The following is a 17,106-nucleotide window of genomic DNA, read 5'->3' as shown; positions in this document are numbered from 1 at the left end:
AATGGTACTCCCATCAAATCCAGTAAATGCTTTCTCTGGAATGAACCACACATATGACCACAACCCCAAGGGATTCCTAGTCAGCTAGAGGGTCCCCAAGGAGAAACTTGAGAGAATAGGGGCAGGACTCAGATAATGGAGTTCCCAGATTCACAGTTCCAACCCAGTGGCTTCTGTATCCCCTATTTACCCAGCTTCAACGCAGAGTATTTCAACAGTATAGCTGGATAAGTTACAGTCTGACTCCAACCAATAAAAAATAGGGAATTCTAACCCAAGGCATTCGTGAGCAAGGTTCTATTTGCTACATCTTCCAAATCTAGTCTTCTACTTTTAGAATCAGTTCATTCTGGGACTTTCCTAAAACAAGTATGACAATCTACCATTATCAAATGACACTGTGTTCAAAAAGCACTTTGCTATTATAAACCTTTATGTAAATATGAATTTTATCTATTAATACATCCACATGAAGATGTCAACAGTTACATTAGGGTCCCTTCATAGAACATGAAATCATAAGACCTCAGCGATGAAGGAAATCTGGACAACTCATGTCATCTCCTCTGATTTTCAATTTAGACCACTACAGATGAAGAAGATCTACTGGATTAAACAAAAGTCCCTCAGATTTGAAGATTATCTTCTAGTTTCCAAAGAATTTACACTTACACTGTCTTTTTCAATCCTTAAAACAGCCCTGTGGTCAAGAAATTTATTCCCATTGCAGAACCAGGAGAACATTGTACACAGTAACAGGCATACTATGTGAGGACTGACTTTGATAAGCTTAGCTCTAAGACGATTCTAAAAGACTCATGAAAATGCCATCAACATCCAGAGAAGAACTTTGGAGTCTGAATGCAGATGGAAGCATACTATATTCTCTTCATTTCTTTTGCTGTTTGTTTTGTTTCTTGTTTCTCATGGTTCCTCCCATTGGTTCTAATTCTTCTTTACATCATGACTAATGTGAAAATGAGTTTAATATGAATGTATGAGTAGAGCCTTTATCAGATTGCATACCATCTTGGGGAGGGAGGAAAGAAAAGGATGGGGAGAAAATTTAAAACTCAAAATCTTACATAAGTGAAAGTAGAAAATAGAAATGAATTATAAAAAAGAAAAAAGAAAGGGACAAGGACAGAAGATTAAATTACACTTCCCAAATCTTGCCTTGAAGTACCACTTGCTAAATACGTGTCAATTTTGCTAACTTGTTGATCATGTATGATGAAAATGGAATATACAAATTCATATCTGTGATAATTTCATGTTTTTAGAGATATCAATAACAACAAAGAGGACTAAAAAATTTAGAAAGAAAAAGTAATTTATTTCCATTTTAAAGATGAGAGAAATGAGGCCCTCAAGCTGAAGTGATTTTTTTCCATCACCCAATCAGTTAGTGGCAGAGTCAACAATAGAACTCAGGACTCTGACCCTTTTCTAGTCCAGTGTTCTTTCTACCACTGCAGACTACCTCACAGAAATAGAACCTACATTTCTCTTTCAGGAGGTCCTCCTGAGTGTTAAACTGAGTGCCTAACCTCCTGGTACATAACAGGTACTTAATAGATGTTTATTTGACTACTGATTGACTGACCGACTCAATGTCCCCTACTAAGGCAGCATGACAAAGTAGAAAGGAGGTTGAATCTGGCTTCAGAGAAGTGGCATGGTATGATAGACAAAGTGCTGGACCTGGAGTCAGAATGAACTGGGCCCAACTCCTGCCACAGATTCATCTTGTCTGTATGACTTTGGACATATCCTTCAAGTTCCCTAGACTTCATTTCTTCCTATGTAAAATAAGGGGGTAAATGGCCTCTAAGGTTCCTTCCAGCTGCACATCTATGCTCCTATGACCTCTTTTTTTTTCTAGTAGTCACTAAAAATGAAGGCTATCTTCTCTAGAAAACCCATATATGCATAGGACTTATAATTGTAAGTCACTTCTTTCAGCCCTGCCCTATATCTCTCTCCCTTTAGTCTTCTTTCCTCAGGTTGTTCTCAGTACCCTCACACTATTGCCACCCTAATTCCCCTAAAACCTAAATTATGTGTTCAGAAATGAAGGCCTATCTCTATCCATTTTCTTTTTGACTGCAGCACCAGGGAGCTAGCCAGGTACCACCAAGAAAAGCCATTCCAAATACAAGATCATGCAGATAAGCCGCGTTGTTAGTATCCTCACTCCCTTCCACTTTGTCAACCAAGTATTGCCACAGTATTTAAGTCAAAGTAGTCCAAAGTAGGACAAAGACAGGTCAGAAGCAAGGAGGAGGGGGAGTGGGGGAACAGTTTCATCTATGCTTGATGAGATCAGAGAAGAAATTTTGTCACCTTTGGGCTCCTGGGGCACACATGAAGGCCACAGTGACTACCAAAAGGGACCCAGTAGCCCTACTCTGGACACTTCGTCCTCTGGCTGCCACCAGCTGGGCCATGTTAACATTCTGGAAGTCAATCGTTCAGCAGTTGAACAACCTAGCCCTGCGGGCCCTTCGCTGAGGAGAGATTGGACACCTACTGTGTTAGAACACATGAAATCTCTGTCTACAAGGAGTAGATAACCTACTTAGAGGCCATAAGAGCAGCATGGAACAATACCAAATACAAAGCCAGAATATAACACAAGTCACCTCTCTGACCCTCAGTTTTCCCATCTGTAAAATGAGTTTAGTACAGATGATCTCTAAGCTCCCTCCCAACTTCCTGAAGTTATGAATGAATTGCTAAACCATGTAGCTGGCATAGATGGTAGAGCCCAGAGGAGAGAAAAATCACTTGGAGCTGGAGTAGTCAGAAGAACAAGAAGTCCTTGAAGAACAAGCAGACTTTGGACAGGGAAAGGGTATCCTAGCAATAAGAGGTCCTAAATATGGATCAAAGACATGGACAACCGGAGATACTATGGTGCTCTGGGACTAGCCTCAATTTATCCTAAAATATCTTGTTTGCATTTTGTCTCCCCCATTAGACTGTGAGGTCCTTAAGAGCATGCACTGTTATTTACCTTTGTGTGTATATCCCCAACATTTAGCACAGTGCACTTAATAAATGCTAGTTGAGTGACTCCCACTGGGCTACCAATGTCTAAGGATCACAGTGAGCAGAGAGGATTTCCTGGAGATAATTATCCAGACTTCACTCACCCACCCAGAATCTCAGGAAGGAGGCTTGGCCACTAGCAGGAGCCCATTCTATAGGATAAAATTTAGAGCTTGAAGGAAGCTTAAACATAGCCTAGTGACCAGGGGTGAAGAACCTGCAGCCTGGAGGCCACATGCAGCCCTCTAGATCCTCAGGCTGTACTTGAGGATCTAGAGGGAGGCATGTGGCCTCCAGGCTGCAGGGTCCCCATGCTTGAAGTCCAACCCCTGAATTTTCAGATGCAAACAGATGCAGAGGCTGGGAAAGAGAAAGAGGCTAGCTCATGCAGTATCCCACATAGTAGGTGACAGAGCTGAGATTTGAACTCAGTCTTCTGGTGCCAAGTCCAGTACTCTTTTTACCAAATCATCATCCTTCCCAAGTCACTGATTTTGTCAATTAGTAGCAAGAAATTAGGCCAAGTCTCAGAGAAACTGGGCTTCAAGCGAGATAGGAACCTGCTTGGTATGGAAAATGTGACTGTGTTCCATCACCAATACTGACTTTAGTCTCCTGCTTCTTCTAAACATCAGCTATACCAGGGAGGTCAGAGCTGTCACCGTGGGCTGATTTAAAAACAAAAGGACTGTATCTGCAAAACTAGCATCAGGTACATTGGTTCCACGCAGCAAGCATTGTACTATGTTGAATTCAGCTATGGGAAAGGGGGAAATGACCCATACAGCTGGAATTTTTATCCAAACCAGGGGATTATTGATTTCTTGCGTCATAGACCCCTTTGCAAGTTTAGTGAAGGCTACAGACCCCTTCTCAGAAAATGGTTTTTTGCCTACATTAATAACAGAAGGAGATGATAAATTTCAGATAGAAGTTAGTGGAAATCAAGATATAATTTTTTCCCCATCCATATTCATGGATCCTCTGAAATCTATCCATGACTTCCTTCAGGATCTGTTAAGAAACAGACTCCAGATAAAGAAACCCTGGTCTAAGCTCTTGTCTGTTCATAACTACCCTCTATTCCCTGACCTCACCCCATAATCCTCCAAATTCTACTCAGCCCATCAAGCTAGGAAATCTCTAAAAAGAAGAAGGAGGAAAACAGTCCAGGCTGGATTGATGCTGAAACCTATTTCCCTACAGAATACTTTGCATGCTGCCTAACATGACTCATGTATCGTTTTTTCTTATTTATCTTTGTTACTGTTACCAAAGTGGGTTCTATGGGGATGCCATTAACAAGAACAATAATATTAACTGACTTTTTATAATGTTTTTTATAATGTTAAGGCTTTTTGGAACACTTTGTGCATGCAATGTCATTTGAACATTACAATAATGCTGTAAGGTACATATTATAGGTTTTAGTCCCATTTTACAGATGACAAAATGAGACTCAGAAAGATTATGCGACTTGTCCATAGTCAAACAGGTATTAAGGATCATAGAGGTGATTTGAACCAGGTTTTCCTGATTCCAATAGAGACAGTTATATTTTAAAAAGGCATTGAGGAAACATTAAAAATTAAATTAGATTAAAAAGTCTGTATTGAGGTCTTGCCAAGGAAGCAGCTGAAAGAGATGACAGGCTATTGTGAGGGTTTCCTGAGCAAAGCTTTGATTTTCCCTTCTGGATTACATACTGTGAGGTAAGATGGTAAGATACACACAGGAATGGCAGTAAGTAAGACATAACCCACCTTTGTAAATATCCCCTGACCAGCTACAAGCAGCAAAAGTGACTCCACTTCTTACCCCTGACCTGAGATGGGAAGGGCAGCCCTCAGTCAGACAATATCATCAAATATAACTTCCCTAATGGGGAAAAAACTAGAGCTTCTCCTTGGCCTAAGGAGAATATATACTGAGGGCACATTATGGAGGAGGGGGGAGAGGGAGAGAAATTAAGGATTAAATCTAAGCTCTGTCACTTACTAGTTCTGAGACCTTGGGCAAGTCATCTAACCACTCTGGGCCTCAGTTTCCTAATCTGTAAAATGGGAGGATTGGACTACATGTTCTATAAGGTCTCTTCTAACTCTAAACTTTATGATCTTGCTTCTTCCCAGATCAAAAATGCTCCATGTCTCTGAAGACCTTTAAAAATAGGATTGGATCTGTTCCAGCAGAGAACTGAACATGGGTGGTGAATTCTCCTCAAATACCTGTTGACTTGACTTCTTTATGAGTAGATTTTGATGCATGGTTCTGCCCCAAGACAGGAAAATGGAAAAGAATCCCAAACCAAGTCCCATCCTGCCACAACTCCATATGTTATTCACAATGAACTGTTCTAATAGCTGCCATCTAATAATTAAAACTTAAGAAAGGAAAAAGCTGAGTGGTGCAAAGGAAAAAACAATGGATGTGGGATCAGAGGATCTAGATTTGAATCCAGACTCTATCCCTAGTAAGAGGCAAGCCATAACAATCTTGGGGCCTCAGTTTGATTTGAGAATCAATGAAATAACATAAGTAAATAAAAAGTACTGGACAAATCTCTAAGCACTAGCTAAATACAAGCTATTGTTATTTAAATGAGAAGGCTGAATTAGATAACCCCTGAATTCCCTTTCCACAATTATTATCTGGACATTATTGCCATGGACTTTTCATAATGAATAGGGCCATCTCATAGTTCCCCAATTACTGGGCTCCCTGCCCTGGGCACTTTGAAAGAAGCCTAGTTAATGTAAGTTCCCAGGTTATAAGAGGGATGACCTGAATTTCAGCACTCTTTAGCTGATGGGAGCCATTCTCCCCTACAGAGGGAAGGGATCTAAAAAAGTCACCCAGAATTGTCATCCTGCATTGGAGGCCCCACCTCTGACCAGAATTTGAAGCTCTCCAGTTGACCCTCCAGAAGATACTGAGAGAGCAGCCCAACTGAAAGAGACTGTTTCATATATTATAAGCCACAAGCCTCTGGCTCACATCAACCATACCATACCACTCATCCTTTATCCAAAAGAGCAGAATAGAGATGTTAAAAGAAGTTCAATCTCCCACCCACTCTGTAACACATTAGCTAAGGACACAGCTCTTAGCCCTTTGTTCCCTCTATCCATCAAGAAACTAAACACTAGAATTTTAATTTTGAGATAATCTCACCCAGTGGAAACTCCAAGGACTAAGGACCCATAGAAATGGCTAGAGTAAGCCCTGTTCAACAGGCAATCTGGTGCTAGAACCTGACCCTTTGTTCTCTGAGCATCTAGGCTTGGCTAAAAGGGAATAGAGGCTGGGTATGGGCTCACAATGCCATGCTGCCCAGCAGTCTGATTGAGCAGCGAAGAGGGTTAGTTAGGGTTGTGCAATGCACCACGGGTGCCTGCCTGCCTGACTCTCCTCCATCCCTGGACCTGAAGGATGTTAATCTCTTGCCTTCTGGGTTTGAGGGGGAGGGGAATGGATAGAGGCAGCACTGCAGTGGTGAGTGAGAATGACACCCAGGTGTTCTGTGCCTGCCATTCCTGCAGAGAAGCCTGGAGCTTGAGGACTGGCATAAGGGCAGCTATCTGGCCTTCACAAGAAAAAGAAACAGCCCAAGAAACCTATAGGGAAGCCATAGGTTCTGAAAGCAGATTGATAACCCTAAGCACAAAGTGCTAGAAATATGCAAAGGCCAAGGTGGTTATAGCCAAGTTGCCATTAACAAGACTTAGCCTGCAGATCATGTCTAAGAGAGGCAGGAAGGCAGATACAGAAAGGATATGAATTGAGGGACAGAGATAGGGACTCATTAGGGGAAGCTGAAAAGTTAGAAAGTCATGCAAGGGATGAAGATGGTATGAAGAGACACATTATGCAGATTAGACCTGGAGACTGGAGGATGGAATTAACAACTTTTCCTCTCCTCTCCCAGTTCTCGGTACTTTAAGTTTTTAACCCTAAAGGATCAAGGAGGGGACAAGTCAATGAAGAATTCTCCCTGAAATTCTCCCAGTCAAGAAGGAACCTTCCCAGCAGACTGAGCACCCTCCTTTCCCTCCCCTCCCCCCATCCACATACTCCTGGGAGGAGAGGGGGGTGGGAATCAGCTCACCTTGCCAGTACACGGTGATGCATGAATCACCCACCCTCTGGAGCTACTCCCAAATCGAATACCTATTTGCCAGGATCACCAGCTTGATGCTGCCAGGAGTCCCTCTACATGAAAAAATCCTCCTCCCACCCCACCCCACCCCGTTTCTCTCCGCAATCCACGCTGTCACAGCAGCACCAATAATCTTGTTATTAGGAAGCTACTTTATAATAGCAAAGTGGGCCTTCGAGGACACACTGTGCCCAGGCCTGAGGTGTGAGGAGTGTTAGGGAATGCCTGACGGGGAAAACTAAGACATAAAAATACAATTGACAGCAACAGCACATGGCCCAACCCTGGTCAGAGCTGCGGGGCAGCATCAGACTTCAGAACAATGGGGCCAGGTGTGAACGCTGGAAGCAGGAGAGAAAGATGCCCCCATAGCCCGTCTCCTAAATCACAGCAGCTTGACAAGGGTAGGTGTTTAAAAGGGATTAACGTGAGAAGGAGACTAGGTAAAAAACCGAGGAAGAATAAGGAGAAAGGGATGGAAGGGAGGACGGAAAAGAGCTGCGTGGGGAGGGCAACAGATAAGGATGGGAGGAGACGAGAAGGAAAGAGGACGAGATGGGGGAGGGGGGCAAAATGGGGGTGAGAGAAGAGGTAAGAGAAGGGAGGAGGAGGAGAAAAGGGAAAGGAGGAGGAAAGGGAAGGGAGAAGGAAAGATTGGGGATTGGGGAAGGGACGAGATGTGGGAACAGGAGAAAGAGGGATGGGGAAAGAGGAGGGAAGACCCTCCCTACTCACAGTAGGTCTTCCTGGTCAGTTCTTCTACTACTTCAGGCTTTAACTTGCTGTTGGATTTCCCCATCCTCTGCGGCCACGTCCCCCGCCGGGCCCGAACCGACTAGGGCATAAACCCCGGAGCGGCTCCAGGCCCAGCCGGCTCTCCCCTGTCCCGCCGCGGGGGCTCGTCCTAGGCGGCCCTGCACCGGCTCGGAGCAGGGGACAGGGGCGGGGGGCTCTAGGGTGTCTTTGTCTCCAGCTCTCTCGGTGCTGACCGAGGTCCCAGCTCGCTGAGCTCCGCGCGCCCTGGGCTCCCGGAGGGACTCGGAGTGAGGCCGGGAACAGAGATCCCGAGAGGCTTTTACATGCCCAGCCCGCGGGGAGCTGGCTCCGCAGGCCCGGGGGCGGCAGCCTCAGTCCCTTCTCCACCTACAGTTCCCAAATCCTGCCGCCCGCCCTCGGGGCTCTGCTGTGTGCGCTGGCTCCTGGAGGAGGCCCGGAGGCGCGGGGGCGCGGGGCTGCTCTCTTCCTCCTCCTCCTTGTCCTCCTCCTCCTCGTCCTCCTCCTCCTCCTCCTCCTCCTCCTCCTTCTCCTTCTCTTCCTTCTCCTCCTCCTCCAAGGGAGCTCTGTTGCTGTGGTTGTCCCTGGTTACTGGACTCCCTAGCACATGCTCCTTACCGCGGGCCCTCTCTACTCCTCGCTCGCACTCTCTTTCTTCCTCCCTCCCCGCCTTTACCAGCTAGCCCAGGCTCTGCGGCCGCCTAGAAGGAGGTGTTAACCCTAAGCCGTCAGTCAGCGCGGCTGCTCCGTGCTGGCAGGGCGGGGTCCTCTCCCCTTCTCCCTACCTACTTATTGCCCCGCTTCTCCCCTCCTCATCCGCACCCACTCTCCCCTTTCATTTCCTCCCCTCATTCCTCCCCATCCACTAGATTCCTTCTCCTTTCCCCTCTTCCTTCCTCTCCTTTCCCCTGCTCATTCCTCTTTCCAATCTTCTCCTTTTACTTTTTCTTTTCTTCTCCTGTGGCGTAATGACTAGACAGGATTTGCAGTCTGGAAGACCTGAGTTCAAATCCAATCGTAGACACCAGCTGTGTGACCCTGGACAAGACCCTAGTCACTTTATCTCTCTGACTGTTTCTTGGTCTGTAAATTTGGGGGAGGGGGGGCGGGGACCGTTAAACTCAATGACCTCTAAGGTTAATAAAGTCCCTTCCAGCTTTAAATCTGTGATCCTTTGATCTCCCTTTTCTCCCCTTTTCCCTTCGATCCTTCCTCTTCCTTCCTCCTCTAATAAAAAGACACCCTTCCCTCCCTTTTCCGAGCAACTTAAAATCTTCTGACACTTATCAGTTGCCATAACTAATGGGCAAATCACATTTTGGTTCCTCAGTCTCCTCCTCGGTACAATAGGAAATAATACTTGCATCTGTTTCGCCATTGTAAACTTTAAAGAATGTAGGAGGGTAAATTGTTCCTTCCTTCTCTGCTCTTGTCTCCTTAATCTAATTTTCTTCCCACCCTTCCACAGCTCCTGGGGAGGAATTGGGAAAGGTCAATCCACGAAATAATTTTATGTTACTTTATGTCGCATCTCTAGATAAATGTTCTTTCCTATATTAGCCAGATGTAACTGAGAAAGAGAAATCAGGAATCCCAGAAGAGGCTAAGAAGCTGCTCCCCTCCCACCCCCACCCCCAAATTGAGGGCTACCCTTTCCAGACTGAGGCAATCATCCTCCATGCTTCCTGCGTGTGGCGTCTATCTCTACACACACACACACACACACACACACACACACACACACACACACACACACACACACACACACACACACGCTTGGAGCTTATGGTTAGTTGGGAAGGTAGTAATAGACAACAAATGACTGGAGAATACTTACAAACCATCATATCAATGAATAGAAAGAAGAAATAAGCTCATAGACTTGGACCTGAAAGTGCTTAGAGGTAATTTTGTTCCACTCTTTGGCTTTACAGATATGAGAGCATTTATAGGGTGCTTTACTCAGGTAGCTAGGTGGAGACATCTTCCTGAGTTCAAATCTGGCTTCAGATACTTACTAGCAATTCGATACTGGGCAAGTCACTTAACCCTATTTGCCTCAGTTTCCTCATCTGTCAAATGAGCTGGAGAAGGAAATGGCAAACCACTTTGCCAAGAAAAACTCAAACGTGTCTTTGCCAAGAAATCCCCAAATGGGGTCATGAAGAGTCAAACTTTCTTATTTTCAAGTGTGGTAGAGATTAGAAATGGAGATGAAAATGGGCACTAACAAAGGGCTCCAGTGATGTTAATGAAAATATTCACAACCATGTTACAAAGCATAACAAGATATGCTCAACATTGGCATCTGGCAGGAACAATATTTATTTTAACCTTTAATTACCAAGAATCTCCTTAAAACTGGTGAAGATGAATCTTGAGAATAGATCAACGACTGGTTAAAAAAGAAAGCTGGGAGCATGTACCTTACAGGCAGTCTAGCAGCAGAAAGTATATTAGGCCTTTGGTTTCTTTATCCTTAAAATCAGTTTAATACTCAAACTATCTACCTAGCAAGTCTATAGTGAAGATCAAGCAAAATGATGTATAGAACACTTCAAAGAGTCATATAAATGTAAACTATTACAATGTTAGGTAAAAGATACTTTAAAATCCCTCTGGAGAGGTATTCTCTTGAGTCAACTTTATGAAAATGCAAACATCTCTAGTAGCCATCCATATATACAAACATGCTTATTAAGGTGAAAATGTGGTAAAACACAGAGAGAAATATCAGTCCCAGGGATATATCAAATCCCTCTGGGAATGGCAGTGACTGGAAAGATGCCAACTGGAATTCAAAGCTCAATGGGGGAAAGAAGTGATCCTATTTCTCCTGGGATGAGAGAAGACAAACACAATCCACTCTCACAGTGAAACTACCTAGCTGAAATTTATCTCTGTTAAAAAAAAAAAAAGGCAGGTGAAGACATATGTTACAGCCACCCAGGTCCTCTGTGTTCTGATTTGGGACATATCATGATGTATGGAGTCCAACTGGAAGCTTGTCCACTCTACTAGAACCACAGACTAACCTGAGAGGCTCCTGAATATATATATATTTTACCTACACTGCTCTATCACTAATAGCCATCATCCCATATTTCTCTTCCATTTTATGGCTAAACACCTTGAGAAAACTATCTTTACTTCATGCTTACTCCTCCTTCTCTCCTATTTTCTTTGTGACTCTTTAGTATGGCTTTCTGATCTTATCATTTAATTTAAACTTCTTACTCTAAAGTTACTGATGATTTCTTAATTGCCAAATCTAATGGTCTTTCTTCAATCCCCAACATTCTTGTCCTCCCTGCAGCTTTTGACACCATCAGTCATCCTTTTCTCAATATTCTCTTCTTTTCAAGTTTTCCTGACACTAACCTCTCCTGGATCTCCTCATCTTAACTGACCACTTTTTCTCAGTCCTCATTGCCCACTAATCGAGGTCATGCCCACTAATCATGTGTGAACCCCAAGGTTCTGTCCAGGGCCTTTTTCTCTTCTCCCTCTATACCACTTTTTCTCAGTCCTCATTGCCCACTAATCGAGGTCATGCCCACTAATCATGTGTGAACCCCAAGATTCTGTCCAGGGCCTTTTTCTCTTCTCCCTCTATACCATTTCAGAATCCATTGATTCCATTATCATCTCTATGTTGATGATTTCCAGTTCTGCTTATCCAGGCCTAACCTCTCTTCTGATGTCTAGTCTAACATCTCCAACTGTCTATTGGACATCTCAAAATGGGTGTCTTAAGCTCAACATGTCCCTCCCTCTTCTGTTTCCAATTTCCCTTTTCCTGTGAAGTGCACCACTGTCCTCCCAGTGACCCAGACTCACAACCTACATCCTCCCTCTCAACTCTTCCCTCATTCCCTACCCTCACATCTAATCTAGTGCCAATTCCTGTTGATTTTACCTTTATAACATCTCTTATATGAATGTATAAGTAGAGCCAAAAAAATTCCCCATCTCACATCTGCCCCTTCTGTCCTCTGACACCAATCCCACCCTGGTGAAGACTCTGTTCCCTGCCTTCCCTGACTTTAAAAACCCCACCTCCTATAGAAAGCCTTTTCTAATCTTCCTCAGCATTAGTGTCTTCCCTCTGCTGATTATCCTCCATTTAGCCTGTATTTAACTTGTTTGCAAATAGCTGTTTGCATATTGTCTCCTGTATTATACTGAGCTCCTTGAGAATATAGATTCCTTTTTTTACCTTTAACACAATGCCTGGTACATAGTAGGTGCTTAATAGATGCTTTTTTGATATGTGCAGAGGACTATAAAACTGTTATACCCTTTGATCCAGCAATACCCCTACTAGGTATATGAGGAAACTATATCCCAAGGAGATCATAAAAATGGGAAAAAGACCCACATGTACAAAACTATTTGTAGCAGCTCTTTGTGTGGTAGCAAAGAATTGGAAATTGAAGGGATGTCAATCAATTGGGGAAAGGTTGAACAAGTTGCGGTATATGAATGTAATGAAATATGATTGTTTTATAAAAAATAGTGAGCACGTGGATTTCAGAAAAACCTGAAAAGACTTACTTACATGAACTTATGCTGAGTGAAGTGAGCAGAACCAGGAGTGCATTGTACATAGTCACAGCCACACTATGAGATGACTAACTTTGATAGACCTAGCTGTCCTCAGCAATACAATAATCTAAGACAATTCCAAAAGACTCATGATGGAAAATACTGTCCACATCCAGAGAAGGAACTATGGAGTCTGAATGCAGATCGAAGCAGACTGTTTTCTCTCTCTTTTTTCTTTCTTTTTCATGGTTTTTCCCATTTATTCTGATTCTTCTTTTACAACATGACTAACAAGGAAATACATTTAATATGATTGTACATGTATAGCCTATATCAGATTGCTTGACACTTTGGGGAGAGAGAAGGGGAGGGGAAAAATTTGGAACTCACAATCTTATTTATTTATTTATTTTCATCTTTCCCCCAAATTTATTAATTTATTAATAATATATTATATTATAATATATAATATATATAATTATTGTATATTATATATAACATTATATAATATATAATATAAATATAATATATATAATAATATAATATAATCAGTTTTCAACAATTACTTCCATAAGTTCCAAATTTTCTCCCTCTCCCTCCTTTTCCCTCCCCAAGACAACATGCAATCATATATGGGTTCTATACATACATTCCTGTTAAACACATTTTCACATTAGTCATGTTGCATAGAAGAATTAAAATGAATGGAAGAAACCATGAGAAAAACAAAGGAGAAAAGAGTCTGCTTCATTCTACATTCTGCCTCCACAGTTTTTCTCTCGATGTAGACAGCATTTTGCATTACGAGTCCTCTGGAAATGTTTTAGGTCCTTGCATTGCTGTGAAGGACTAAGTCTATCAAAAACAGTCCTCAAGCACTGTGGCTGTTACTATGCATAATGTTTTTCTGATTGCTCATTTCACTCAGTATCAGTTCATATATGTCTTTCCAGGTTGCCTGTTCATCATTTCTTACAGCAAAATAGTATTCCATTACAGTCATATACCCCAACTTATTCAACCATTCCCCAATTGATGGGCATCCTCTCAATTTCCAATTCTTTGGCACCACAAAAAGAGATACTATAAATATTTTTGTAAATGTGGGTCCTTTTCCCATTTTTATGATCTCTTTGTGGTATAGCCCCAGAAGCGATATTGCTGGGTCAAAGGTATGCACATTTTTACAGCCCTTCAGACACAGTGGAACTCAAAATCTTATAAGAGTGAATGTTGAAAACCAAAAATCAATCAACTGATTAATTTAAAAAATAGAAACATAAATGCTTGTTGAACTGAAGGACTGAATAGAAGAAAATGGAGCTCTTAGCAAATACATTAAACTAGGGCAAGCAGACCACAGGTTCCTTGGAATATATCAATTAGGAGTAAGCCAAGTATGGATGCACATTAAGGTTGGTAAAACTCTTATAGTTACACTGATGGATTCAGGAGTCACCCTAATTACTTCTTTCTGTGTAGCAATTAATAACAAGTAGTGTTTGTTAAGTGCCTTCCTTACATTATCTCATTTGGCTTCAGGACAACCCTATGAATTAGATGCCATTATTATCCTAATTTTATGGATAAGAAAGCCTAGGTCCTAAAAGATTAAGTGGTTTGCCCAGGCTCCCGTATTCTGAGGCAAAGATCAAAGCCAGGTCTTTCTGATTTCAGGTCCAACAATCTACAACTAACTATGCCATGCTGCCTTTTTATAGTCTCCAAATGTCAATGTCTAAATTTCCTTAAGTACTTAGAAGTCATTTTCAAAAATCAGAGAATCACTGGACATCAGAGTGGAAGCAACCTTAGAGACAATCTAGTCTAACTCTTATTTTGACAGCTGGGAAACTGAGACTGGAGAAAACCTATTCATTGACATACTTTGGGTAGAAATATTATTTTCCCCTCCACCTAACCCTGCCATCCATCAGCAGCTTTTTTGCAAAGCCAGGTTAAAAAGAAAAGGGGAGGGAAATTGTCTTTCCTCCCTCTCAAAGTCTTACCCCCACAACCAACACTGGCCTTAAACATTCTCTGCAGACTTGGTCTTTAAGACTTGTTGAGTGGCATATTCCATTCAACTCGATAAACATTTATTAAATGCCTACTCTTTGACAGGCACTGTGCTAAGAACTAGGGATACAAATAATTTATAAAAAGACTTTTTATTATATATTCATAAATTACACTCATTTCTATGGTACTTTTAAGATCTGAGATGTACTTTTTTTTACAATGAGGTAGCACTATCATCTTTATCCTCATTTTACATGTGAGAAAACTGAAGTTTAAACAAGAGAAGTGACCTGTTCACCATCACACAGGCAGTAAGTATATAAGAAGCTGAGCCTGGAAGCAAGGTGTCCTGATACTGTAGTATAAAGAGGATTTTTGTTCTTAGAGTTCAGTTTCCCAGGATCCATGGCCATAACAATCTCTTGTTACCCTAAAAAGTAGTAGTAGTAGTAGTAGTAGTAGATTGTAAAAGCCCTATAAAATAAGTGGGCCCTGCTCAGTGAATGGGGAACCCTTAGGGTTGAATGCACAAGCTGGAATGCTATCTATGTCTTGACTGGGCCCATCAAGGCTTAGGGAAAGAGGAGACCTCTGAGAGACAGAGGAGACCTCTCATAGTGAGGAATCTGTGTTTGCTCTAACTGGCCCCCACTGAGGCTTGGGAGGATTTAGGGGAGTGCACAAGTTGTACTGTCTCAATTGATCCCATCTAGACAGAGGGGTAGTTGCATCCCCTCTTCTGGCCAGCCCCTGCGAGGAGGGTGATTAGGAGGTGCTGTAGGAGTTTGTATCAGCAACTCTTTTGAGGAGAAAACTAGACTAGAATAAAAGGGGATTATGAACCCCTTCTTAGAGTCTTTTCTGTATGACCAGATCAAGAGCGAACCTGTGCTAGCAGCCCTCAAGTGTGCGGTGGTTATTGCTGTTACAGACACTACCTACAATCCAGCACTCTTTGCATGTGGAAGCAAGGGAATCAAATGGGCAGGTGGTGTTGGTCCTAGGCCAAATCAGTTCTCTGAAAGTGGAATGAATGGGCTGTCTTGTGATGTAATAATAATAGCTAACGTTTATATAGTAGTTCCTATGTGCCAGGCACTATGCTAAGCACTTTCCAATTATCTCATTTGATTCTCACTACAACCCTGGGAGACTGGTGCTATTATTATCCCCATTTTACAGATGTTAAAGCTAAGGCAAACAGAGGTTAAGTTAGTTACTTGTCCAAGGCCACACAGCTAGTAAGAATCTGAAGCTGGATTTGAATTCAGTTCTTCTAGACTCCAGGTCCAGTGCCCTACCTACTTTGCCTCCCAGCTGTAACAAGATCCTCTCTTGCCTTTAGGGAAACTGAGTTCCTAGAAGAGGAAGGGATTTCTCTAACTTTATTAGGCAAGTGGGAAAGCCTAAAATCACACCCAGGTCTCCTGATTACCATTCCACTGGGCTCTTTTGACTATACCAGGCAGTCTCCCATGTTTTTTGAGGCTGATCTCAAGGTTAGTTTATAGAGCCTTAGTCCATAAAATAGGATTGTGCTAGTAAATGTTTAACAACCATCTCTCTGAAAACGTGACACATTTTTAAGTTTAATGTGCATTATTAACGTTTTCTCCATCACTTTATTAAGCACAATCAATAAAGTCCTGATTTACAGTCTCTGCTAATTTCTGAGATGTAAATGTTTATGCTAAAAGTTTAACTACCAGCTCTCAAGATCTTGTACATTCCAGCACACCTCTCCCTTGAGGTAGAAGGAGGAGGTGACTGAAAGGTTCGGGGCTTACCAGGTGCCATCAGGAAAGCCAGGCCTGTACAGGAAATCAGCTATGTATAATCAACCATGCAGTTGAACTACCTGTGAATAACTGAGAGTTAATAGTGATTTTCTCTTTTCTCTGAGGAGGGCATTTCACCAGCTAAGGGACAGGATTGGCAGAGGCAGGGCAGATGGCGCCCCTGTTAATTTGGTATTCAATTCTCTTGCTAAATTCCAGTACATTTTTAAAGACTGCAGTCTCTTAGCTGCCTCCAGGGCACTAATTAATATGCAAATAGAGAAACCTAGGGAGGGCCTGGCTGTTGTGAACTAATCAGTGCTTTCCTCCTTTGCCTGCACTGGGGATTCCCACTGACTCTGGCAGAATCAAGCAGAGTGGGAAACATTATTCTCCCCTACCTGACACCCTCCAAAGCAGGGACTTCGGGCCAACATCACCAGGAGGCTAGCAGCACTTGCCTCCGTTTGCTTCAGTTCCTAAGATCATAGATTTACAGCAGAGGGGACCTTTTGTAAGAGATCTAGGACAAACCTCTCTTTTTACAAATACAATTCAATCCAACAAATGTATTAAGAGCCCACAGCATGCCAGGCACTGTGCCAGGAGATGGGGATTCAAGGACAAAAGTCAAACGGGATGATAAAGAGGGAGAGTAATTCCAGGCATGACATTATGCAAAGTGAAGGTCAGGCAGTCATACTTGGGCAACAGCAAGCAGTTTGCCAGGAATATATACCTTGGAAGAGGGAAAGCAAAGTAACATCTGCC

At 42.6% G+C, this 17,106-nt stretch overlaps 1 protein-coding gene across 1 annotated transcript in view; it reads right to left on the bottom strand.

Moving 5' to 3' along the window:
• Positions 1-8,497, bottom strand: part of NCS1 (neuronal calcium sensor 1) — a 93,173-nt gene extending 84,676 nt beyond the window's left edge. The window contains exon 1 of the mRNA XM_072632713.1: positions 7,949-8,497. Within this exon, the coding sequence (XP_072488814.1) occupies positions 7,949-8,012 (64 nt within the window). The 5' untranslated portion in view covers positions 8,013-8,497. The remainder of the gene's footprint in view (positions 1-7,948) is intronic.
• Between the last annotated feature and the right edge of the window lie 8,609 nt (positions 8,498-17,106).

This window comes from Notamacropus eugenii, chromosome 1 (assembly GCF_028372415.1).
Source record: "Notamacropus eugenii isolate mMacEug1 chromosome 1, mMacEug1.pri_v2, whole genome shotgun sequence".
Lineage (NCBI taxonomy): Eukaryota > Metazoa > Chordata > Mammalia > Diprotodontia > Macropodidae > Notamacropus > Notamacropus eugenii.
This window is presented reverse-complemented; position numbering and strand designations above follow the sequence as displayed.